Source organism: Littorina saxatilis, linkage group LG1 (assembly GCF_037325665.1).
Source record: "Littorina saxatilis isolate snail1 linkage group LG1, US_GU_Lsax_2.0, whole genome shotgun sequence".
Taxonomy (NCBI): domain Eukaryota; kingdom Metazoa; phylum Mollusca; class Gastropoda; order Littorinimorpha; family Littorinidae; genus Littorina; species Littorina saxatilis.
Genome location: NC_090245.1, coordinates 62502084 through 62529929, shown reverse-complemented (window position 1 = coordinate 62529929; position 27846 = coordinate 62502084). Strand labels below are relative to the sequence as shown.

General features: G+C 40.8%; 1 protein-coding gene across 2 annotated transcripts in view; it reads right to left on the bottom strand.

Annotated features, from left to right (window-relative positions):
• Nucleotides 1-27846, bottom strand: part of LOC138975838 (acetylcholine receptor subunit alpha-like) — a 77739-nt gene that overhangs the window by 15401 nt on the left and 34492 nt on the right. For both annotated transcript variants that reach the window (XM_070348603.1, XM_070348611.1), the window contains exons 4-7: nucleotides 18729-18909; nucleotides 12452-12628; nucleotides 11507-11620; nucleotides 6413-6588 (exon numbers count right to left, since the gene is read on the bottom strand). In XM_070348603.1, the coding sequence (XP_070204704.1) occupies nucleotides 6413-6588; nucleotides 11507-11620; nucleotides 12452-12628; nucleotides 18729-18909 (648 nt within the window). The remainder of the gene's footprint in view (nucleotides 1-6412; nucleotides 6589-11506; nucleotides 11621-12451; nucleotides 12629-18728; nucleotides 18910-27846) is intronic.

Genomic DNA, 27846 nt, shown 5'->3' with positions numbered 1-27846 from the left:
GTGTAAAATCCCATCCTTGTCATGACCTTCAAACATTGCATGGGTCAAGAAAACTTTCCAAAGACTTCAGGGTCATTGAAATTAGCGCTAATCCTAGAAGAAGATGGAGTTTATAAGCTCTTACTTACAAAAAAGTTGCAGAAAATGGTATTTTCCCTCGGTTTTCCATCGGTTTTATCTGGTAATGACCTTGTTGTGACCTTGAAAATTGAGGACTGTTAATCAGATGATTGTCATGTCTAGAGATGCGCCAATACCAGAAGAAGATAAAGTTTGAAAGCATTTACTTACACACAAGTTGCAGAAAATGGTATTTTCCCTCGGTTTTCCCCGGTAATGACCTTGTCGTGACCTCCACAATTCATGACTGTTAATCCGATGATTGTCATGTCTAGAGATGCGTTAATCCCAGGAAACAATTGAATTTGAAAGTTCATTCTTACAAACAGTTGCAGAAAATGGTACTTTCCCTCGGTTTTTCTTCGGTTTTACCTGGTGATGACCTTGTTGTGTGACCTTTAAATATTACGAGAGTCAACAATATTTGCGTTATGTCTCATAAATCCCAAGACGTGTGTAAAGTTGTAATTAAGCTTTAGCTTCGAAAATAGCTGACGTCCAGAAAGTATTTTATTTGACCGTAAAAGATATTCCCAAATAGAAAACGTGTAAATTTGACCTTGTCATGACCTTCAAAGTAGGCATGGGTCAAGAAAACTTTCCTCGGACTTCAGGGTCATTGAAATCAGCGCTAATCCCAGAAGAAGATGGAGTTTATAAGCTCTTACTTATAAAAAAAAAGTTATAGTAAATGGTATTTTCCCTCGGTTTTCTCTCGGTTCTATCTGGTAATGACCTTGTTGTGACCTTGAAAATTGAGGACTGTTAATCAGATGATTGTCATGCCTAGAGATGCGCCAATACCAGAAGAAGATGGAGTTTGAAAGCTTTTACTTACACACAAGTTGCAGAAAATGGTATTTTCCCTCGGGTTTCCCTCGTTTTTACCCGGTAATGACCTTGTCGTGACCTCCACAATTGATGTCTGATAATCGGATGATTGTCATGTCTAGAGATGCGTTAATCTCAGGAAACAATTGAATTTGAAATCTTTTTCTTGCAAACAGTTGCAGAAAATGGTACTTTCCCTCGGTTTTCCCTCGTTTTTGCCTGGTAATGACCTTGTTGTGACCTTTAAATAACGCGAGAGTCAACTATATTTTACGTATTGTAAAGCGTACATGTAGCCCTAGACGCGTGTAAAGTCTCAAAGCTCTAGCTTAAGAAACGGGCGAATAATCGAACGCAGTGTTAAGTTGTTCATCTAGGAATTGCCTTGAAGACAGCCAGCCTTACGCTGACGATCACGAAGGCTCTCTTGCTACTCAGATGAGTCACAAAGTTCATTTTTCAAATATTCAGCATCATTATATTGGCTCTAGCTCTTATCAGAAATAATGCTACCTCTGAAAATAGAAATACATTATGCTCTGAACCAGATTGAGGAAGACTATTCCCATCTGTTATGTTTTGTTTCAAGCTGTAAACACTATCACTAGCAATTTTACCATAGCATTAAACCAAAAGGCACCATTAAGTTGTCATATTTTGCTCGTGCATTGCTAAATGTATGTAGATAATCTTTGAAAGTCAGAAATGGGGTTCTGGAAACTAATCATGTCACACTGAACTCGCACCACAAAGCGACATTTGTTCAGGAAACGTCTCGCACGCTTTACTGGGCTGGGGGTTAGGAAGATTGGAAGGTCATAATGACATAGTATATGGTTCAAATCCATTCATATTATACAGATATTATGTAAAGACATCATACTTGACGAAAATATATCCATTGAAGCCAAACAACAATACTAGTCTTGTGTGAATTTATTTTTAATCAAAACTTACCTACATTTTGGACGACGTCTTTCCTGGATTTAGGGTAGGGTTCATAATAATGATGCTGTCACCAGCATCCTCGGCCAAAGCAGTCGCAAATTGTTTTGTGATAATCAAAAGATACCAACTAACACATTTATATGTAAAACGTACCAGTTTGAGTTCGTAATTTGGCTGAGAACTTCTTTTTTCAGAGGCAAGCGTCTGAAATGCTCGTGCATCACTCTTCAGGGTATAGTTGAATTTTGACTGAGAAGAGAAAGTGCGCCCTTGAATATTTCTTGTTAACATCGATTTTTATGTTTGGCAGGTCCCAAGCTTTCAAAAAATACCCATTTGGTAGAGTCCGCTTTTGGGTGCACGGTCAGCCCTCCGCCGTGACGGAGTACACAGTTTATCGTGGCTTCTCTGCAAAGACTTATGAGCATCTGAGATGGTACCCCCCAAAAAAACACCTGTAAATCCACGCCTATTAAAGATTTGTTTTGGTTTTTCTTCAAAAGCTATTTGCAAAATGAACAATCTATATGTCCATAACACATACTTGGATTAAAGTGAACTCGACTTAACAGCAAAGAGCAATTTCTATCTTCCGTTTTGGCGACGACGACAAATTGCTCCATTTTCCAGTGGGAACGGCTCGCAAAGGCCCCGTCCCGACTGTGTGAGAGGGAAAAAAGAAGGTACTGTCACTTGTCGTCGTGCTGAGTTGTCGGGCGTCTTCCCCGCAACGTCACTATTTCGTCAAGACAACGCCCGTGTCCCAAAGTTTTTGGTTTCCATGGTAAAACATTATGAATGTGGCTGTGAGATCGTTATATAACCATCGGCAGTATTCGACAGATTTGGCACCTTCAAACTATCAGCTGTTTGAAAACATGAAGAAGTATCTCGGGAGTGAGCACTACGAAACGCACAATGACGTCATGACTGTCGTTGAGGACTAGTTCCTTCGGTTGCCAGACAAAACATTCCACAGCAACGGCACCAAGGCTCTGAGGCACGATGTGAAAAAGTGTGTAGAAGTCCGGAGGGACTGTGTTGAAATGTAAACGTGCTCTAGTCTCATAAGTCAATTTATTCCTACTCGGGCCCGGTACTTTTCAGTTGACCCTTGTAAACTAATGTTGAACAAGTCGCGTGAGGCGACATCACTACACATTTAGTCAAGCTGTCGAACTCACAGAATAAAACTGAACGCACTGCATTTTGTCACCAAGACCGTCTGGTATCGTCAGTCCCCCGCTCGTGGAAAAGGCAGTTACATTGACAAGCCAATTTAGCGCGGTAGTGGTTGTGCTGAGCAGGATAGTCACGCTTTTCTGAATCTCTAATCTTTTTAACTTTCTGAGCTTGTTTTTAATCCAAACATAACATATCTATATATTTTTTTAACCGGGAACTGACACGGAATAAGATGAAATTGTTTCTAAATAGATTTCGGAAATTTAATTTTAATAATAATTTTCATATATTTAATTTTCAGAGCTTGATATGTTTTTGGAATCAGAAAATGATGAAAAATAAGATGAAATTAATTTTTTATCGTTTTATAAAAAAATAATGTAATTACATTTTTCAGATTTTTAATGACCAAACTCATTAATTAATTCTTAAGCCTCCAAGCTTAAATGCAATACCAAAGTCCGGCCTTCGTCGAAAATTGCTTGACCAAAATTTAAATCAATTTGATCGAAAAATGAGGGCGTGACAGTGCAGCCTGAGGAGGCAGTACTACCTAAGATTAAAAAAAAAATCATAGCTCTGCTTACAGTGGTTGCACAGTGAAAATGGTACCCTAATATTTCATAAAAATTCAGAAAAGCGTAGAACATAATTATTTAACCATAAACACTTTCTTGAAGATTTAGCTTCCCAAGAAACCGGTTCCGTTTAATATTGTTAAGTACCAAAGTCCAGTAACTGTTCATTGTGTGTTAATCCTTCTAGAACCACACACACTGTAGTAGCTGTGCCCTTAAAGGTATTTTCTTATTATTTAATTTTCATACATCAATAAATTAATTCTTGGAAAATATATTTATTGTTTCTTAATATTGAATGTATGATCTGACTTGTGACCAAATTTTATGGAAATTGAATGATATTCAGGCAACATACCACCACCAACATACAAAAATGCACCCCTCGCTAGGTAGTACTGCTATTCATATTTCGAAAAAATAAAAAATAATTGTCTGGGGATATCAAACTCAGGAACTCTCATGTTAAGTTTCATGAAGATCGGTCCATTAGTTTTCTCTGAATCACTCCACACACACACACACACACACACACACACACACACACACACACACACACACACACACACACACACACACACACACACACACACACACACACACACACACCATGACCCTCGTTTCGATTCCCATCTATGTTAAAACATTTAGTCAAAACTTGACTGAATGTTAAAAAAAAATGCAACAAAGGAGATGCCACACATGAATTAGTTGTCCTGTGTTTCATACCAGGTTGAACAAAGTAAGCCACTCCAGCGCAAATGATCAAACCGAGTTCTTTTAAAGTAAAAGGTAAATTCTGAATGAATGACTAAATAAACAGCGTTCTGCATTAAGAATAAAACTAACTGAATAAATAATGAATACACAGTGTTCAGTTTAATAGAGAGAGAGAGAGAGAGAGAGAGAGAGAGAGAGAGAGAGAGAGAGAGAGAGAGAGAGAGAGAGAGAGAGAGAGAATTGAATTGAATTGAATTGAATTGAATTGAATTGAATTGAATTGAATTGAACTTTATTTAACAAGGATTAAGCTTTTCTTACAATCTGTCCTTGGGACGCACAGACACACAATGAAAAAATTGAAAAATTAAACATTAAAAATTTAAAAAGTCAGAAAACTTCAGCACGTGATGATAAAGATGACGATGATGATGATGATGATGATGATGATGATGAAGATGAGGCATGAAGAGCATACATATGTGGTTATTCATAAAATCAAATGCATACTATGCAAGTAATTATAAGTACAAGCTGGTAGCAATCGAACATGTAGCAATAGTACAACAAAAATATGTTCAGAATATACAATGCACAGAATATCTTTGGCGTAATACTAAGTGTGGTAAATCAAAACGCGTTAAACTACTCAGACATTAAGTGTTTTTTGACACATTTTTTAAAACTTTTTAATGACTTTAAGTGCTTAAGGGATGATGGAAGTGAATTCCAAACTGATCTACCCGAAAAAGCAAGACTGGTCTTATAAAGGTCAATTCGTGGAATCGGTGGGATCAAGTTGACCGACCCATATCTGTCGGTAGCTTTATTAAATAATGATGTAATGTAAATCGGCACTTTACCGTAATACAATTTGTGCATGAAAATGGCTTTGTTTAACTTGAGATGCTTTTCCAGTGGAAGAAAGTTAAGCATTTTTAATTTCATATCTGTTGGGGCATTATCCTTTACGATGAGTTTAGCCGAGCGACGATAGAGAGAGTCTAACTTTTTCAAGTGGACATCACTGCTGCCATCCCAGAGCGTCGAAACATAATTGATGTGAGGCATTACATGAGCATAGTGGAACATTTTCAGAGTCCTTCTGTCCGTAAATTGCTTTAACTTGGATAGGAGGAAAACGTTCTTGGCTACTTTCTTGCAAATATGCTGTAATTGTGCCTGCCATTTGAATTCACAATCAATAATTACCCCTAAAATGCGATGCTGTTGAACTTGTTCAATTGATTGCGTACCAATAGTAAGATTTAGTTTGAGTGGAGAAATCTGGTGTTTTTGTCTGGTTGAAATTACCATACTTTTAGTTTTTATTGGATGGACAAGCAAACATTGGCACTACACCAGTTATTTACATCGTTTAAAGCTGTTTGAAGGGAGGACTCTATTACTGGAACAGACTTTCCACTTGAATGAAGAGAAGAATCGTCAGCAAAAAAATCACTTCTTACATTACTATCAGAAATGTGCAGTGGCAGATCATTGATATACAGACAGAACAAGATCGGCCCAAGCACTGACCCTTGAGGCACCCCGCATTTGACAGTCTCCTCAGTAGATATTTTACAGTTTAGGGCAGTATATTGAGATCTGTCCTGTAAATAGGAAGCAAAAAAGTTACACACTGAACTGTTTCTGATATACAACTGTAATTTCTTCAATAAAATTGAATGATCAACAAACGCTTTTTTAAAGTCAAGAAACACAGCACCACTGATTTCAGATCGGTTTGTTGCAGACAACCAGGTGTCGCATAGCGTGGTAAGGGCGCTGTGACAAGAGTGATTTGTTCGAAAACCAGATTGAGAGAGAGAGAGAGAGAGAGAGAGAGAGAGAGAGAGAGAGAGAAAGAGTTAGAGAGAGAGAAAGAGAGAGAGACATAGAGAAACAAAGAGAGAGAGAGAGAGAAAGAAAGAGAGAGAGAGAGAGAGAGAGAGAGAGAGAGAGAGAGAGAGAGAGAGAGAGAGAGAGAGAGAGAGAGGAGCAAACGGAAGAGGCATGCAGGACCTCACCTGAAGTGGACGTTGAGCACGACGACTGTGACGATGATAGAGAGCGTGACGAGGATCATGGTGAAGAGCAGGTACTTGCCGATCAGCGGCACCACGTTGCTTGTGGGCGGGATTATCTCAGCCAGTAGCAGGAAGAACACTGTCAGCGACAGCAGGATGGAGATACACAACGTTACCTGAAACACACTCACTCTTGAGGCACCTACCATACAGAGAGCGCGGCACAACACGGCACAGTGAACACATGACCGTGAGAGGATGCTGGTGGTCATTCTCCCAACGGCTGGAGTCAGAAAACACTGTCAAGTTTGTGATACGCACACGATGAGTGTATCGCTCAAGAGGTACAAGACACCAGAACCGACCAAACAGCTCGACTGACACCGATGGGGCCGAATTCGCACACTTTGTCTCACGAGACCCCGAACCCTGAAGAATAGGCACACGTGACGAGGACGCTTGAAAACCACTGCTCCACTGCAGAGGATGCTCACAGCTTCTTTTTTTTTTTTACCAACTAAGCAAAAGCAATTTACTGAAGTGTTTCGATTCGTTTCTCTGCCTTTGTTTAAATTTGGTACAAGGAATTAAATAAAATCCGCTTTTCTGGACAGAATTCTCATAGAAATCATGAGCTGATGGCATGGGATTAGAACAGCGTAACCTTTTTTGAGCAGTAGTCTCCTTTCGCCCCGTTTACAACAGCCTTATTTCTAGATTCCCCCCTTTTTTTTTAAAGTACACGAATTCGACCACATCACCTATACTGAAAATCATCTCAGCATGTCAGTTGCATAGGGCAGATCAACACATAGCAAAGGTATGTCGTATGACGATACAAGGACTTAAGTGCATGTGAATGTTTGTTTACGAACATTGATGTACAACAAAAAGGTTTCAGAAAAATGAAGGAACCCAGTTTCCCTCAATATAAGAGCCCATTCGGTCTACACAAATAAGGTGGCCCAATATTGGTCATTTTCCTCCAGACTCTAATGCAAACGTGAGACGACACTAATGGAGAAACACGATAATCAGTCTACACTCATTGATTACACAAAGCTGTTTGTTGAATTTAGGCCAAACAATTTCAAACGTTCAAAACATACAATAGCGCAGTGTTCCTATACTGAGACCGATCTGCGCAAATATTCCTAACACAAATCATACCATATTTGAGCATAGGAATAATATACGAGGACATTAACCGACTTTAGAGTTAAAAATAAAACCGAAGCTGAAATATCACAGAAAGCTAATGTTGATTGATGAAACTGTTACATTGTACAGCTAGCATAAGACCAGAAATAAAACGTCGAGAAATTGAAGGTTGTAATCAAGTGCCAGAAAATCGATGTTAGAATGTATGTATTAAGATCTTGTACTACGCCAGTTATGATCGTTTCTTGCAAAAACATCTGAACTAGGAAAGTCCTACCCAGGGCTCCCCACGGACGCCCCTCCTAGTGCGTCCCGGGACCCCCACTTTTAAATTTTAGAGGGTCCATGGACCCCCACTGCAGAATTTTAGAGGTTCCCAAGGGTCCAAAAGCCGAAAAATCCCAGTGTGGTCACGTATAGTGTACTGCGAAGTGTCGATTGCAGTCTGAAAATGGTATCTACGGTACGCACGATACAGAAAATTAGTGCGTCCTAGGACCCGCTCTTTTCAAATCTAGTGCGTCCAGGGACCCCCTCCATATATTTCTAGTACGTGTTTTCGGCTTCTAGTGCGTATAGGACCCAGAGACGCGTAAATAACTACACAGACTTATGCTTAATAACACAGGGACGATTTGGTGTCCCAATATAGGAGCAATCAGGAACCTGCAAAAAATCGTCAACCGTAAATTAACCGATAGAGCTCAACAGATTGAAAACGTCCATATTGCAGATAAACTGGCTGCATTAATGCTTGGTTAAAATCTACTTGTTTATGTAATTTCTTAAGAACTCCTTTGCTAAATGCCTAGTTCAAATAACCAAAGGGAATAACTAGTGAATCCTAGTGTCAAGGCAGATCAGAACACTAGAATTATTTTGCCCAAAGCAGCTAAAAAAAACCAATGTATTTCCCGCATTTAAATCAAAGTGAACACAGGAATAACCGTTCCTAAGAAGAGTGTTAGGAGAAAATGGCACAATATAAGAACAGGCCCAATATAGCCCCCCCCCCCCCCCCCCCCCCCCATCCCTTACATGTTCATTTTCCGACATGGACAGAAGCAAATCAGCACGTCAGCGACTACCAGACTACGTTTACGCCTATTATGTTCCGACTCTAGCGCACTGAATCAGCGTGATTTTCACCGAGCATGCTTTTGTCTAGATTTTCAATATCAACTAAAAAGACAAAAGAAATGACAAAAAAGGAAGAAAATAAATCTGTTCTGGTCTACTGGATCCTAAAGCAGTCTATATCGCATTACAGGCCCACTCCGGCTCGTGAAAACAGTTCGCTTCACTCTCTCAGATCTGGGATAAAACCATCCCTTCATTTGGTCACTTTTTAAGTGCACAGACAAAAAAACCACTAATTATACGGAAAATTTATCTGACAAAATATTCAGCTGCTTGCAAGGAAGACGCTCGTATGTTTGTTTCTCTGTGCACTTAAACGACCGCTGGGTCGATATATTTGTGAACGTAACGTTTTGTTTTGTCAATAATTAAACGTTCCAACAACATACCTTTCTTGCTTTTTTATTCTGCATTTTGGAACGTTGGCAGTCTATTTGTTTTTGGATTTTTGGTATGTGTGATCAAGTGGAGGGATGGTCTTTTCCAATGTTAAGCCTGGCCAGGTCTGAGCTATCTGTTTTCACGAGGCGGAGTGGACCGTTAAGGTACAGTCTATCGTCCTCTGCGTTCACTATGCATTGATCTCTACTTCAGCAAGTCAGAAAGCCGCTGGGACTTCCATAGAGCTATTTGGTTAGATCTAGTGTCTATGGCTACCCCTGTCTCTACCTGTGTCACTACCACAATTTCTGCCTTTGTACAGTGTGTGCCTCACGAGTGAGCATAGCATCCAGGTGTCGCTGTATCTCTCCATACTGGTATCGCTGCTCTGGTTCTATGTCCGTGCAGTTGGACAAGAGGACACTCTCACACACTTGCTGGACGGACCTACGGCACAAACACAGGGCCACACGGTAAGCACGGGCAGTGGACACAACACCGTATTGGACAGCAGAGCGGGCACAACGTCATCTGAAAGAGACTTGGGGGTAAGGAGGTTGACATATATCAGGAAAAAGAGGAGACTTTACGATACAGATAAGCAAGGAAGCTATATGGTGCATAGACAAATGAGGTAGCCTCACGACGCATAGACTAAGTTGCAGTGGTTTTGGAGGCAGGAACATATTACAGTTAACAGTGATCATGTTAAACAATTAATGAAATACACTTAGTTTACAGGTGTCTATGATTCAGAGATAATGACACAGACGATGTGACGCGATTGCAGGATAACATGCATGAACTCAACCAGTAGCAAGACACAGCCACTGTGGTGCCAGGCAGTGCAGGCAGTGCAGGCAGCGTCATCTGAAACACACTTATTGCTGAGAAAACCACAGTAGTAACACAGATCATGGGCAGCCAGCGAGCAGCAAGAACAGAGATACGAGACGCCACGAACCACATACTCACTCAGAGGAACACACCGGTTGCCAAACGGAGTACGCAGACAAAAACGAAATGCCAAGGCGAGCTCTCAAGCACATGCAAAAGATTAATAATAAGCATTAATGACGGGAAGATATAGTACACATTTCTACATGCATCAGGTGTCACCCGCATGAATAGTTAAAGGTGAGTGGAAGCAGGATATAAAATTATGTTACCTGCGAATTGGTATTGGTATTGGTATTCGTCATTATCCTTTGAAAACGGTGCTCAAAGAAATGCAATACTGAGTTCCTCGCGAAAAAGCAATAGTTAAAGGTCGGCCCTATTACTGGTTTATGATGCAGGCCTTGTCTGATTTGGGGTAGTAATCATTCTTTGATTTTGTGCATCAGCCACCCTCACAAGCAGTGAATCAAAAACTCACATTTCATCATAACAGTTACAGATCAACAGTACCAAAGCTTCGTAACCATCCTCCAAGATGTTTTAACTGACCATTTATTTTGTTGTTGATCAGTTACTTTTTGTGCGGCCTCTGGTTCCCACTATTTACTTAATTTATAACGAATCATATACATTATTAGCCTATTCATTGTTTTACATTGTGTAGTGGTCCAGTGCCAAAAGCAATCTTTTGATTTCTGTTGGAGTTGAAGTAAAGGGAAACGGTGAATGTCGGGGCAGCCTAGCTGACATTTCACCTTACTTTGATGCTTGTTGTGACTGTAAAGCTGAGATAGTATCTTTGTACCTGCTTACCCTTGCTGCGTAAGCTTGATTTGTTTTATCTATATATACAAATACCCTGCTTTCTTCGAAGTTACTTCATTTACCTTGTCGCTTTCATTTGCTGGTATAAGCGGTCTTTTGACCGTTCTTAAAATGCCTGTGAAATGTCACACTGACGCTTGTGTTCAGCTCAAGCGACCTGATCTGCAATCATGATCATGCTATATTCACCCTTGTTGTTTACTCATTATTTAATTTGCATCGTTACAGAAGTCTGTGCGACCCTCAATAGGGTGACTGCAAATGGTGAGGCAACCACGCTTGCTCGAGACAGCAACTGAACCAGCACAAGTGAACTGAACTCACACCTTCTCCGTGCACGCTCTATAAACGGTCGCCGGGCAAATGGCAGAAAAGTGGCAAGTGATAGTGCGACGTTTTGAGTGTGTACACAGAGCAAGAACAAAGCAATCTCCGCTCCCTGGTTTGGTGTCCCCCGTGCCTCACATTTCTTGCCTTTGGCCAAGAATGCTGACCTTGGGCATCTTAATGCTGAGCGACCACAACGTCGCAGCTATCTCATTTCATAGAGGCAACTGTCTAGGCCTATAGGCTAAATAACTACGTATGTATCAGTATAACATACTTGCAAACATAGGCGTGTCACCACGCCGTGGAGTTAAAGCAAAGAGCAATAAGATGTGATTGTGAGTTGATCGAATGAATTACCTTCTCCCCGCTGTCAGAGGGCAAATAGAAAACGAGCACGGTGAGGAAGGAGATGGCCACACAGGGGATTATAAGGTTCACAGTGTGGAACAGTGTCTTTCTCCTCATCTGAACCTGAACACACAGTCACCACACACAAGTGATCACGTTTCATCAAAGAGAGAGGGATAACGTTTGTGTTTTATGTGGCATATGCCTCATGGCCATTGTCAACTGCAAGTATCCCCTACCATTTTCCAAATATACCTTGTGATTTACCCGTGGGCACGCACGAATGTTGCAAACTTCGTAACAGTTGAATTGAACATTAATGATGCTGCGATGATAACATGCAAATTCAAAAAGGCCAACATTTTAACATCGTCAAAACAAAACCCTTTCACTCTGTCGTTCTTTCACACACACACACACACACACACACACACACACACACACACACACACACACACACACACACACACACACACAAACACACACATACACACACACACTCACACACACACACACACACACATATATGTTAAATATGTTAAATTAAGGGATGAATTTAAAGAAGATGCTTCACATATCAATATGAAAATATGCTAACAAAAATCCAAGTAACTTATTTTTAGAAGACGAAGTTCAAGTTCGTCTTGGCAAATTTGTTACGGATTGTTTTAGCATTGTATAATGCATTATTTGTTGTTTGTTGTGTCAATAACTTTACTGGTTCATGACAATAAACATTATTCTATTCTATTCTATTCTATTCTATTCACACACACACACACACACACACTCACACACACACACACACACACACAAACACACACACACACACACACACACACACACACACACACACACACACACACATACACAAACAAAACAAACAGAAACAAAAAGTAAAAACCATGAAACTACAGCTTTGCCTAACATATCCTAACGACTAGCTGTTCTTACCTCGAAGGTGATGTCCGGGTATGTTTCCTTACAACACGGATAGGAACGCGTGTTTTTCATGGCCTCAACCTCCAGAAGATCCCATTCCACACTGGGGTAAAAGCCTCGTAGGTCTATGCCTTTTTCAATGGGGATGCCTGTTTTAGCAAGAGGCTCACATATGTGTACCAGGTCCACCTGAACAAAATAACGAGCCAGTCAATCGAGAGCCGAAAAAACAACGAACTAATAACCAACAGAGAGATACGACACATCGTTCCGTATAGAGGATGATAGAAAGAACACGTGTACAGTTGTGTATGCAGCTCTTGTCCTCAATAAAAGGGATAACTCTAAATCTAAAAGCAATGACAATGACAAATGACAATGACAAATTCTTTATTTACTTGGGTAGTGGCATAAGCAAACAGGTGCTTTTTTACATCCAGCCCTCGCCCATGGGAGGGTTTAATCTAATGATAATACGTTTTAAAAATGTAGGAATATCAATTAAAGAAGTAATAACAACAATCGATGAACAAGCAAACGATTAACAGACTAAAAAAAAAAAAAAAGAGAGAGAGAGAGAGAGAGAGAGAGAGAGAGAGAGAGAGAGAGAGAGAGAGAGAGAGAGAGAGAGAGAGAGAGAGAGAGAGAGAGAGAGAGAGAGAGAGAGAGAACAAACGAACGAACGAACGATCGAACTTTATTACTCAAGGATGGAGATTTTAGGCTCACGCCTAGTCTTACAATTTGTCCCTGCTAAACTAAGACATAAAAATAAAGACAATAAAAGGACAATTGTCAATCGCAATCATACAGTATTACTAATTACAACATTACCTATACGAATACATAATCCATGATAAAACACTGAAATGTACATGTATGTCAATATAATACAAAGGAAAAGAAAAGTCGACTCGCACACACACGCGCGCCGCATGCTTGCAATCACGTTCGCACTCAATACACACACACTCACACACACACATACACACATACACACATACACACACACACACACACATACACACACTCACACACACACACACACACACACACACACATTCACATATGCGCACACACACACACACATACATTATACGCACACACATACACACGCAGACACACACACACACACACACACACACACACACACACACACACACACACACACAACAACAACCTCATCATCATCATCATCATGATCATCGTCGACATCATTATCATCATCAACAAAATATATAGAGGTTAGTGATAGCAATGCATTCTTGCTAGAAACAGCTTCAGAATGTAACTGTTCGTGACAACAGATATTTGCGAAGCTGCGCTTTGAAGTGTTTAATCGTGCTTGACCCCTTTATCTCACATGGTAGCGAATTCCAAATTGTTGAGCCCGAAAACGCTAAACTGGTTTTATATAAATCAATACGGGGTAGCGGGGAAATTAATTTGTTTGAGCCATATCTGTCTGTTGCTTTCTGAAATAATGATCGCATGTACTGTGGGGTCTCGTTTATTTGAACCTTAAACATTAAAAGCGCCTTATTAAATGATAACTGATCTTTAAGTGATAAAAAAATCAAGGCTGCTAAGCTTTTGATCTGTTAATGTTTGCGGACCCGGCATGATAAGTTTAGCTGCGCGACGGTGAAAAGAGAGAGAGAGAGAGAGAGAGAGAGAGAGAGAGAGAGAGAGAGAGAGAGAGAGAGAGAGAGAGAGAGAGAGAGAGAGAGATAACTTAAACAAGGACAATTCTTTATTTAACGAGAGTAATATAGTAAGCAGTGATCTGCCTTTTTACATCTGGCCCTCGTCCTAAAAAAAAAAAAAAGAGAGAGAGAGAGAGAGAGAGAGAGAGAGAGAGAGAGAGAGAGAGAGAGAGAGAGAGAGAAAGAGAGATTGATTAATTGATTGATTGATTGGTTGATTGGTTGATTATTTGAATCACTGATTGATCTCTAATACATCAGGATAGAGATGTTAGGCACAACCTATCCTTAATTAACTTAGCAACAAAGGCACTTCATTTGGCCATCCCGCCACACCGAGGTCATGCTGATGGTAATTGCCAGGTAACGCTGATGACAAACCCCACCCTGCATCAAGAGAGAGAGAGAGAGAGAGAGAGAGAGAGAGAGAGAGAGAGAGAGAGAGAGAGAGAGAGAGAGAGAGAGAGAGAGAGAGACAGAGACAGAAGAGACAGAGAACAACAACAACAACAAATCTTTAATTGTCTAAGGCCACAGCCCCTTACAATAGTAGTTAAAATAACAGCAATAGTATCTGCACAGTTATAAACTATAGTCACGCATAAAATTCAACAAATACTTTCAAACCCGTGTCATTGATGACATGTCACTGAACCTGTTTAATAAGGGTTCGTCTCTTTTGTAACACGAAGAACACAAATCTGCTGAAGATGTTCATTACATTATTCTCATTACTGCCACATACATACACAAGTTGTTGTTGCAGCATCTTAGAGTTCGAGATTTTCAAATACTTTGTTCGAAGGTCTTGATAAAAAGACATAAATATACAACATGGTGTTGTCGTGTTTTTCCTTTCGCCACTCTCAGTCGCAAAGGAGACACAACGAGTTGTGTAGGTTCTGTAGATTTATTAACAGCTGGAACAACGGTGACAATATCTCTCAGCACAGTGTAAGAAAGAACAAGAGTGCAAGACTGGTAAAGAACAACAATACGTGTGCGCAGCCCTACTTATATAGTTAATGGACATACGAGAATATTCGGGAAACATCGACACTAATCTGGTTAGATCTACACAGTTCCGTCTGTCCGATGAGCGTCTACGCTTACGTCATGAGTGACTGCGCACTAAATCAAAGTAAGTTCCATAATGTTCTTTATCCTTCCATTCGATTCCAGTGGTATCTAGCGATCTCCACAACAGTGTTCATCTTTTTTATCAGCTGTACAGAGAGGACAGTTTCTTGTCGTTTGGTTTTGTGCGTACCGAAACTTGTGAGCGTTGATTTCGGATACTCCTGCGCAGAAACGAGTAAGAGCCATTTTGCACTTAATATATTCGATTAATTCAATGTATTTCTCTTTCTCCAAGCATGTCTTGTAACAATTATACATTTCGAAACGTTCACTGCATTCTAAATAAGAAAACCATTCTTGACAAAAACAATCTTATAATCGTCTTTTAAACTCTCGTAAGAAACACTTCTTATTCTCAACCATTCCGTACATCCACACAGCAGCAAAACCATTACAACATAAACGACTCTGCACATGTGAGACCCAATTTGTGTGGCCGTTCGATGCCAAATTACATAGAGCTTTATATGCAATATTGGAATATCTTGAATCAGGTTGCTTCAGCAGTGTAAACCAGTATTTGACACATTTGACTGCAGAGTTAATATACAGCGGATGTCTTCCCAATTCACCGTACACAATGTTGTCTGGAGTTCGAACTGTCACTTTCAGAAACGTTTTACACGCAAACAGGTGGACCCTTTCCACAGAGTCATACTTTCCATATCCCCATAGCTCTGAACTACACAAGAGCATAGGGGCGATCCGTGCGTCAAACAGTTTGAAAAACACCTTTGCCGAATGGCAGCCTATTCTGTTCAATAATCTAACGATTTCTATCACTCCCTTTTATGCAATGGTTGTCTTTGTTTCCACTGCAATGTTCCAACTTAGTTGGGTGGACAGGGTTACACCGAGATATTTAAACGAGTTCACAATCTCAAGACGATCCCCTCCGTACAACCACTTCTCTTTCTGTGAATGTGCCTGCCCTTTCTAAAAAAAAAAAACAGAGAGAGAGAGAGAGAGAGAGAGAGAGAGAGAGAGAGAGAGAGAGAGAGAGAGAGAGAGAGAGAGAGAGAGAGAGATGATGATGATGATGATGATGATGGAACTTTTTCAAGGATAGAGGTTTACGGCGACGCCTTTTCTTACAACCGGTCCTTACTTCTAATACAAATGTCTAATAAATGATAAACAAGTAAAGCAACATGACAAATAAACAAATTAAACGAACGACCCAGCAAACAATCGACAAGTAAGCAAACAAGCAAATAAACACAAACAACAAAATGACAAAGTAAGCAACATACAAATCAAAAGCGAAACATGCAACATGTTAATTGAGGTTACACATGTAAAGTGATCGACGGTAAAATTCACACAATAGCAACGTTTACACTAATGCTTACAATGATTATATGGTGTAAATGATGAAGATGATGAAGATGAAGATGATGATGATGATGATGATGATGATGATTGATGATGATAATGATGATGATGATGTTGATGATGATGATGGAAAATCGCAACATAAATTCCACATAATACATGTAATAAAGAACATATTTTTGTAATTCATAAAGCTTTGCCAATTGTTGACAGCTACTTGCACATGTTAAGACTAGTAGCCATCTAGGTAGACATATAATGATTATGCAGAGCTTGTTTAAAACTCTTTAGTGAGGTTAATGATCTTATTACAGACGGAATGGAGTTCCACACCATAGAGCCAGAGAAGGCTTGACTAGTTTTGAACAGATCAATCCTGGGTATTGGTGGTAGAAAATTGATAGACCCGTACCTTTCGGTGACTGTGAAATAGGTCCTAAATATAGTTGGGCACTTCGCCATGATATACTTTATACATCATTACAGTCTTATTAAACTGTAACTGTTTAACTAGCGGCAGGTAGTTTAGATTCTTTAACTTCAAATCAGCTGATAATTGTGGACCATTTAACATGATTTTAGCTGCCCGACGATGTAGAGAGTTTAATTTTTTCATATGAATATCAGAGACGCCATCCCAAAGAGTTGATGCGTAATTAATATGGGATAAGATGTGGGCATGATAAAATAGTTTTAGTGTTGCGATATCGACATATTGCATTAACTTTGATAGCAGAAACAAATTCTTGGATACTTTTTGACAGTGAACGACGAAGAAGAAGAAGGATACTTTTTGACAAATATAATGTACATGAGATTGCCATTTTAATTCTTGATCGACTATCACACCCAAAACACGATGTTTCGTTACCTGCTGAACAGGTTGTGATTCCAGAGAAAGATTTAAATTAAGAAAGAGAGAGAGAGAGAGAGAGAGAGAGAGAGAGAGAGAGAGAGAGAGAGAGAGAGAGAGAGAGAGAGAGAGAGAGAGAGAGAGAGAGAGAGAGAGAGAGAGAGAGAGAGAGACACGATGAGTATTGTTATGCAGAAAGCATGTGCAATCAAAGCTGTGATGATATTACTCATCAGTGATTGTACAACCAAGGCCCAGCCATCGCCAGAGCAGGGCGTTCATATATATTGAAGCTGATCCCAGGAAAGCCTAGACGAGTCTTGTGTCACAATGATTCGGTTCCTCCGAGTGATTGGCTTTTTGTAGAGCGTTCTTCTGTACCATCGATTGATCATGGTTGGGAGAAGGCAGACTTTTGCACGAAGCAAGGAATAAATATTCTAACGAGGTCCGATTAACTGTGCAAGTTGTTTGTAACACACATATTGTGGTATGAATATGTTGTTATGTATCGATTGGAGATTGGATTTCCCTTCTTTGAGTCATGTGACGTCAGAGGCCGACAAAACTTTATAATTTGGCTTTTCAGGTTGACCAAAACTTCAAAGGAACTCAAAAAAAACCGTCATGTGTTTGATTGCATGTGTGTGTGCTGTTCAATGTCAAAACAACAACAAAGTGAGTACATGACGTGTGTTTTGTAGTTCCTTTGAAGTTTCGGTCAACCTGAAACGCCCAAATATGAAGCTTATGTGTTTGATTGCATACATGTGGATTGCATGCATGTGTGTGTGTGTGTGCTCGTTCAATCGTCAAAACAACAACAAAGTCATAAGTACCTGAAAGGAATTCGATCGATACATAAATGTTATTTGCGTGTTTGACCAAAATATGACATTTTACACAGATCTCGACAGTCATTGTTCACCTCGACCGCTAGCGCGGTCTCGGAGAACAATGACTGTCTCGATCTGTGTAAAATGTCATATTTTGGTCAAACACGCAAATAACGTATAGTGTCGTCGAGCTCAGTGCTAGTGTTTTGCCCTGCAATTTTGGTGTACAGTTATATATTTTTAAACCAGATAAAACACAATGAGTAAGCAAAAAGGACCGGAAGAAATCATCGTTTGATATCTTTGAACATTAATTATTCCTTTTCGTGAATCAATTTAAAAGATAACAGAGAACGTATAAAAAAAAGTCACTACAAAGAGAACGAAATCAACGCAAGAAATCGAGCGCAATACGTTACCTGGTCGCCATCGTAGGTCCAGGAGCCGAATTTCATCTTGCATCTCTGGATATCAAAGGGGAAGAACTCGACATTCATGATGCAGGATGACTTGTAGATGGCGGGTGGTTCCCAGATGACCAGGCCATTTGGGTGCAGGGTGGCCTTCGTCATCAGCGTCACCTGGTAGTTACCGTCAGCGCTGCCACACGTCACACAATCAAAACTTTGAACAAGGCCTGGAAGTTACCGAAATGAAGCTGGACAAATACAGAATGTTATAGTGTGTTGTGTGGTGACGGTGCTACTTTCCCGTCGTTCAGAGCCATGTAATCCGATGGGCCGGAACAGGGTGATGCATGGTGATTTTAGATTTTGTTTGTTTGTCTTTTTTTAAACTAGCCACGTTCGTTTTTACTTGAAAAAATATAGTTGACACATTCGTGCGTTATGTTGTCCGTGTCCTTCGCGTGCAGCGTGATACGCAGATTTTCTCCATCTTAGACAATTCTGCCTGGGAAATTTTGCTTGTCTTACTCACGGGTGGTCATACACATCACCCCTTCCATCTCACCCCTCACCCCTCCCCCCCTTTAAACGCAGTGGTTTGCAGATATGGATTTCAATATTATCTAAATAACCTATTTTCCGTTTTCTTTGGTCCTTCCATTATATTAACAACCGTTCAAAGCCTACACTTTAACCCTCGTTCTGATTTCCCCAACTGTCTCTTTCGGTGATTTCTATTTGTCTTTGCTCAGTTGTTTCCATCTTTTTTTTTACATGAAGTCAAGTTTTGACTAAATGTTTTAACATAGACGGGGAATCGAGACGAGGGTGGTGGTGGTGTGTGTGTGCGTGCGTGCGTATGTGTATATATATAGGTTGAAAAAAAGGTGGACACCTTTCGCCATATCTACCATCAGACCGCTGATGAGACACATGAGTGTCGAAACACGTGTCTGGTCACGGTAGTAAAACAATGGTTCTCCTCTGGACTAGTTTCCTCTGTTGATACTCTCCCCTCGGGGCAGATTCTCTTTGTGAAACTCGGTCCCGTCCGAGGAGGGTCTGATTTCCTCAATATGGCTGTCTGTGAAGGGACACATTTTTTGTATTTCCTCTCTCTTTTGCTCTGCTAAGAGATTTTAACAAATATTAGAAGAAAGTCTCTTCTGACTTTCAATTGTTTCTTTCACAACTTCTGATATTTTATTAATTGGTCTCCGTGAAAGTTGCACCGCCTTTAAAGTGATCCAATTGAAAAAGTCTGGAAAAAAACTTCTTCTCTACCATAGCCCTGTGTTGAACGCAGCGAAAAGTTGATCACTTTTCCTGTTTCACTACTTAAAAAATTAGATCTCCTCGTTCGTGTATCCTTTACTGGATCTACAGGCTGGTACAGAGCATTACCTCCCTTTAGGCTTTTTCAAATTTTGCTTGTTTTAACCTAATTTCTTGGTTAAAACTTGTCTAAATTTCTAAATTCTTTCTTGATAAATTTAGTTTCCACTCTTTGACCTTAAATCAAAGAGTTTCCCTTCACAGATGTCCTCTTGGGATTGTCAGATGAGGGTAGTTAGTCTCCCATGCCAACAGAATCTACCACTCAGAGAGTGGTTTGATTCTTGGTTGGATACCATGGGTTGACACCTTTCGCCATATCTACCATCAGACCACTGATGAGACACATGAGTGTCGAAACACGTGTCTGGTCACGGTAGTAAAACAATGGTTCTCCTCTGGACTAGTTTCCTCTGTTGATACTCTCCCCTCGGGACAGATTCTCTTTGTGAAACTCGGTCCCGTCCGAGGAGGGTCTGATTTCCCCAATATGGCTGTCTGTGAAGGGACACATTTTTTTTACTTCCTCTCTCTCTTTTGCTCTGCTAAGAGATTTTAACAAATCTCAGAAGAAAGTCTCTTCTGACTTTCAATTGTTTCCTTCACAACTTCTGATATTTTATATATATATATATATATATATATATATATATATATATATATACTAGAGGAATACCCGGCTTCGCCGGGTGAATCGCGAGACAGAGACAGACAGCGTGGCGGTTCGCCGTCTTAGAGCACGTGTGAACATTTTCATCCACCAGTTTGTGCCCACTCAAAGGAAGGCAAGAACATATAGACAGACAAAAGCCGCCAGACCCCATCACAAACAGAACTCTACAATCCACAGGTGTTGCCTCCACACACCCACAAACCATTGTTTAAAATTTAATATCTCAAAATCGGAAAAAGTTACAGGAGTGATTTTTGTACCAACGTAAAGCTTGTTCAATTGCTCATTATGGGCAAAAAAAACCGGAATAGTCTGGCTTGTTCCGTTTTTTTGCAATTTGAGCTCAAAGACGCATGGTGTCATTTTGGAGTTTACAAACTTAGCACTGTGTGTTTGACAGCGCTGTGCGTGCACTGGTTGATCGCAGCCGCAATTAAATTACACAGGAGCAGTGAAGGTTAGCCTCAATACGTTTACTAACAAAACAAATTTCATTGTGAAGTCGAAATTCGATCAACAATAACCAACAAGTGGCCAAAAAAAATCGCGACTTGGACATTTCATAAAGTGCGAAGGTTAGCCTCAATACGTTTACTAACAAAACAAATTTCATTCTGAAGTCGAAATTCGATCACCAATAACCAACAAGTGGCAAAAAAAAATCGCGACTTGGACATTTCATAAAGTGCGCTGTTATTGTCTGAAATGATGCTGTCTTTTGAATGTTCAATCAATATCGGGTATGACCTCCTTGAGCGGCAACGCAAGCAGTGAGTCTCCTCCTCATTGAACGGACGAGAGTGGCAATGAAGGCCTGGGGGATGGCATTCCAGATGTTGGTCAAAGCTTGCTGGAGTTGGTTGCGATTTCTTGGAGGGTTTTGCATCGCTCCAAGCCTTCTCCTCATCTCGTCCCATAAATGTTCTATCGGGTTCAGGTCTGGGGAGCAGGATGGCCATGGCAGGACGGGGACGTTGTGCTGATTGAAGAATGCAGTAACAACTCTGGCAACGTGTGGACGAGCGTTGTCCTGCTGAAATGTCACGCCGCGGTGCTGCTGCAGAAATGGCAAGACATGTTGGCGGACAATGTTGTCCCGGTACCCGACAGCGTTCAGGTTACCGTTGATAATCACCAGGTCGGTGCGGCCTGTGGCAGTGATGCCACCCCACACCATCACTTCCCCCCTGTAGACAGTGGGAAAAAAGTGTGAGACAAATGTGTACAGTAGGTTGCTTACAGCTGCACTTTATTCACAACCCACAGACACAAACGTCAGTTTTTTTTCTCCCACACTGGTCTTTTAAAAGTCAACATTTTTGTTAATTCAATGGCAGTGAAAGGGCAACAAAAAGTGCTTTTGATTTGGTTAATTGTGGAATTCATCAGTCTGATATTGTGAAATGATAACTTACCTGAGGAAAATGATTTCTCTGGGCCACGCAAGGGTCAGCGAATCGTTCTCCCACACGTCGGTAGACACGTCGCCTGCCATCATGATGGAAGAGTTGACACCTGCTTTCATCAGAGAAGAGAACTTGGCCCCATTGTCGCAGATTACGCTGACGAAGCTGCTGTCTGCACCAGGCCAGGCGGGCAGCGCGGTGCCTGGGTTGCAGGACGGGCCGGACAGCAGGACGCCTGGGTCGAATGCCATGTTCCTTCAGACGGTTCCTGACGACACGGGGGCAGATGCGGCGAAGTCCTGGGATGGTTCTGGCAGTAACAGTAGCCGGGTGGAATCGATTACGCAGATGCTGCACCCTAATGAAGCGGTCTTGCTGAGGATTGGTGACACGGGGCCGTCCTTGGCGAGGCAGGTCTCGAACGTTACCGTTGTTTTGCTGGTACCTTCTTCGCCACAAGGCAACTGATTGCCTGGTCACTCCGAATCTCCTAGCAACATCAGTATAAGTCATCCCTCCTCTCAACATCCCTATTGCGACGAGTCTATCGTTCACACACGTTCGTGGCATGGTGAAAGAGAAAGACAGAGTGGACAGTTTTGGGCAAAGAGAAAGAAACATTTTAGTGAGTTGTTCTCACTCACAAACAAACGGACAAACCAAAGGCAGTACTTTCATGCAATATTCGTGGATCAGCAGCAGATCTTTTGCAGGTTTCAAGTACGGGTAGACGTGCCCCGAGAGTCAAAGAGTGCATGCCTACCTGTTTACAGCACACACAGCGTGCACTGGCTGTCGGCAGCGTCGGCAAGCTTAGGCGTCAGTCTAGTAAACTCCAAAATGACACCATGCGTCTTTGAGGACCAATTGTGAAAAAAATAAGCAACCGAGAACATTCCGGTTTTTTTCCTCTTCTCAGGAATTGATGGTTCTATGATCGTACCACCCCGCTCTCCTGCAACTTTTTCCGATTTTGAGATATTAAATTTTAAAACATGTTAAGTTATTTTATTCCGTGAGTATATATAAATATATAGAGATAGATGACAGTGGATTTTTCGATAAATAGATTCGACCTTTGCACTTGTACAGTGAGGACAACTTACGGGTACATGCAAGGAAAGCCCACAACTTCTAAGGCGAACAACTCTGCAGAGTCTGCTGTGAAGGGCGACGGTAGTCTCCCTGTCACACTCGACCCCCTTTGAATGAACTTTGTCCCCAAAGTTCCTAACCATGGACCCGCCAAGCTTAGGTTCCTCCCAGGTTGGTGGAATGGGAAGAGCACGAACATGATTCAGTGGCCATAATGCCATTCCTGAACATATCATGTCGAGTCCCATCCCTGTCGACGACGTCAAATGTAACCGAGTGCCGAAACACCACAATCACCTTTGAAGGCGAAGTCCTCTCAAACAGGATTGAGAATTTTAGAGCTTATTTCAAAGCCCTATATTAACTGTTATGGCTTCTCAAAGGCCAGAACATACACACAGACAAAAGCCGCCAGACCCCATCACAAACAGAACTGTACAATCCACAGGTGTTGCCTCCACACACACACACACAGACAGACAGACAGACAGACAGACAGACAGACAGACAGACACAAGTCGTATATATATATATAGATGTATATCTATATCTATAAATATATAGAGATAGATGACAGTGTATTTTTCGCGTGGCTATAAATTGATTCGACCTTTGCACTTTTACAGTGAGGACAACTTACGGGTGCAAGGAAAGCGTTCTGGACAGTGCAGTGACATTCTAAAAATAGTAACGTGGTAACGGGAATATGGATTGACGCCACACGAAGGACGGGAGCCGGGTAGCCGGCTTCGCCGGGAAGAAGTACTTAGAGCCGTACGCCGGCTTCGCCGGGTCCGAACAATGGACCCGCCAAGCATTCGTGGAATGGGAACAGCACGAAAATGATTCAGTGGCCATAATGCCATTCCTGACCATATCGAGTCCCATCCTTGTCGACGAATGTAACCGTGTTAATCACCTTTGGAGGCGAACTCCACTCAAACAGGATTGAGCAATTTAGAGCTTATCTCTAAGCCCTTTTGAACTGTTATGGCTTCTCAAAGGAAGGCCAGTACATACAAATACACAAAAGCCGCCAGACCACATCACAAACAGAACTGAACAATCCACAGGTGTTGCCCACATAGAGAGAGACACACACACACACACACACACACACACACACACACACACAAACACAGAGAAGCCGTATATATAGAGAGATAGATGACAGTGTATTTTTCGCGTGGCTATAAATTGATTCGACCTTTGCACTTTTACAGTAAGGATAATTTACGGGTCCAATTTACGTTCTGGACACTGCGGTGACCTTCTAAAAATAGTAACAGAACGCCGGGAATATCCGAAGATGCCCCCTCATACTATAGTGCACCATACGAAGGAAGGGAGGTAAACGCTGAAAACATGGAGAAGATAAGGAAGAGTTACTGGGAATGGTGAAATGAACAGAACCACCAAAATCGGTTCAGCGCTGCGCGCTGAGACCACGTGTTGAAATATCTCATCGATGATATTGTGTCCGGGGTGTAGCTGAATACGGTGTCCAAATTTGAAAAAGATCCACCGAGAACTTTGGCTTTGGTGTGTCGGTATGGGGGCCCGGGTAGCTGAGGTGGAACCAAAATCGGTTCAGCGCTGCGCGCTGAGAGCACGTGTTGAAATATCGACCAGGTTGTGTCCTGTCCCGGGTGTACCTGAATATGCCCACCAAATTTGAAGCAGATCCATCGAGAACTTTGGCCGTGCATCGCGCGCACACACACACACACACACACACAGAGACGGACAGACAGACACAAGTCGTATATATATATATATATATATATAGATATATATATAGATATATATATATGTGTGTGTGTCTGTGTGTAGATCGATGCCGAGAAAACGACATGACCAATCTTCATAAACTTCACTTGATAGTTCCTGGGTATGATATCCACAGACAATTTATTTTTCTTACCGATATATCTATTTGATGACGTTATATCCGGCATTTAGTGATAGTTGAGGCGGCATTGTTACGCCCTCGTGTTTGTTTTAAGCGTGTTTTATTCATTTTCTTTGATACAACAACAAACAATAACAACATTAAGAACGTTAACAAGCAGACTGCTTATTTGTTTGTTTATTTGTTGCTTAACGTCCAGCCGACTACACAGAGCCATATCAGGACGAGGAAGGGGGGGATGAAGGGGGCCACTTGTCAAGCGATTCCTGTTTACAAATGCACTAACCCATTACTTGTGTCCCAGCAGGCTTTAGTAACACTAAATTAATACCTACTGGAAGATTACCAGTTTCCAGTATGTTAAAATAGGCTTAACCTATCTACTGCTGGACTTACATCAGAACACTAACAGATTAAACTATACATGAATCGCGAGACAAGCGGCAAGAGAAGAGATTTTTGGAAAAAATACAGGTGAATGAGCAAGAAGGCAGAAAAAAGAAAAGAATTCATGAAGAAAAAGAGAGCATGACAGGAAAGAGGAACCAAAAATCTACCTAACAGCAAACTAGAAAGCTCCTGCGGTTCCAAAAACAGGAGGGGCCTTTAATTTCATAACCGCAGTGCCCCACTGCGGGAAGACTGCTTATGTACATGTTCTAAAATGATAATCAATACACATTCAGATAACAGAAAATGGCGAACAAGTGGTAACTTCAACACCTAGTTTCATAATATTTCATTTTTATTTTATATAAATAAAATGAAGAGAGAGAGAGAGAGAGAGAGAGAGAGAGAGAGAGAGAGAGAGAGAGAGAGAGAGAGAGAGAGAGAGAGAGAGAATGCTTTGCTACATCGATTGCAGTCACTGTTAATATAATTTCAGCCGAAAGCGATCAGTTGACATATACATAACATAATCTTGTACAACAGAAAACATTTTCGTGTTCAAAGATATAATTAAATCAGTATTTCAAAACAAGAGTGTTTTTCAGTCTAGAGCGTGCATTGGCAGACTATTGGATAAAATAGTTCTATGTTCTTTAAATTTTGGACAATGTAACAAGAAATGTTCAGCATCTTCCGGGCATACTCCACACGTGCATTCTAAATTATCAGAGAGGTGTCGGTTTACTAAGTCTTGTTGCAGATCACTCATTTTTAATCTCAATCTGCTGTGGAATACCTGTGCCTGGCGGTTACCTAAATAATAATACTGTGGGACAACATCTCCATCGGTAAAATACCTTTTGAATTCACTATTTTTTCTGGAAGATTATTCAACAAAACTGTAGTTGAAGGAAAAAATAAAGATTTGTATAACTCACTTCTGCATAATGGAACCTTACGTTCAAGAGGGCGTCGTCTATGAGTATGGTATAGATTTACATCGGAAACCAGGACCGGCAGTTTGGAAAATAAATATTCTGGGGTTAAACGATTTATAATTTTATAATACAGCAAAAGTTTATGACGACGTCGCCTTTCTTTCAAGGGCACAACACCGGATTCATTGTAAAGTTTTTGATGGCTTGTGCCGCGGACTGCACCCACAATAATTCGGATTGCATCGAGATGCAAGGCCTCCGACTCGCCTGCTAAACACTTTGTACAATTATCCCAAATAACGTCTGCATAATCAAACAAAGGTAATATAAAGGATTGATATGTAACTTCAAGCGATTTTCTGTTTAAACGATACTTGAATAAACCAAAACACGCAATTGACTGTCTGCATTTAGCAATGAGGTTTTTTTTTATGTGGGAATCCCATTTACAATTACCTTGTAGAATGACGCCAAGGTGCTTGCGATTTTCAACATCAATTAAGAGTGCATCTTCGAAATACAATGGTGGAAATAACACATTTTTTCGCCTACAAATGTCCAACAATTCTTTCTTTTGACAGTTAAAAGTGACTTTCCATTTAAAACCCCATGCGCGAATTTTATCCAAATCAGAATTCAAAATCTCTGCTCGTATGTCATCGTTATCTAAACATAAATACATACTCGTGTCGTCTGCAAAGAGTTTCAACACTGATTCAAGACCAACACCGTTAATGTAAATAAGGAATAATAGAGGTCCTAAGACAGAACCCTGAGGGACACCAGCAGAAGGGGTAACATAACTTGATTTGGTTCCTTTCAGTACTACTGCTTGCCTGCGATCGCTCAAGTAATGTTCGAACCAAACAAGCAGGGGACCTCTTATACCAATCGCCTCAAGCTTGTGGAGCAGGCCACAATGCCAAACTTTATCAAAAGCTTTAGATACATAAAAAAAATATTGCCTGTGACATCATGTTTTTATCAAGTGCAACACAAAAATCATCATATATACTCAGTAATTGATTAACAGTCGAATCACCAGCAATAAAACCAGATTGACAGTGTGTAATCAAATTATAATTGTGCAAGTAACCAAACACGGATCTGTATACATTTTTCGAGCACTTTCCCAATACAACTCAACAAAGAAATTGGACGGTAGTTGGAACAAGCACTCCTATCGCCTTTCTATTTTTTTATTTTTTTATTTGTTTGCTTAACGCCCAGTCCACCACAAAGAAATAAAGTGTTTGACATCCCAAAAACTTGTTCAACTTAAAGTAGCGTCAAATTGGAATGATTAATTTCCTGAAAAGCCTCGCGTCATGGCATTGGTTCGCTCGACAGGGCCACGTGGACGCGTGCCACTTTGCTTGGA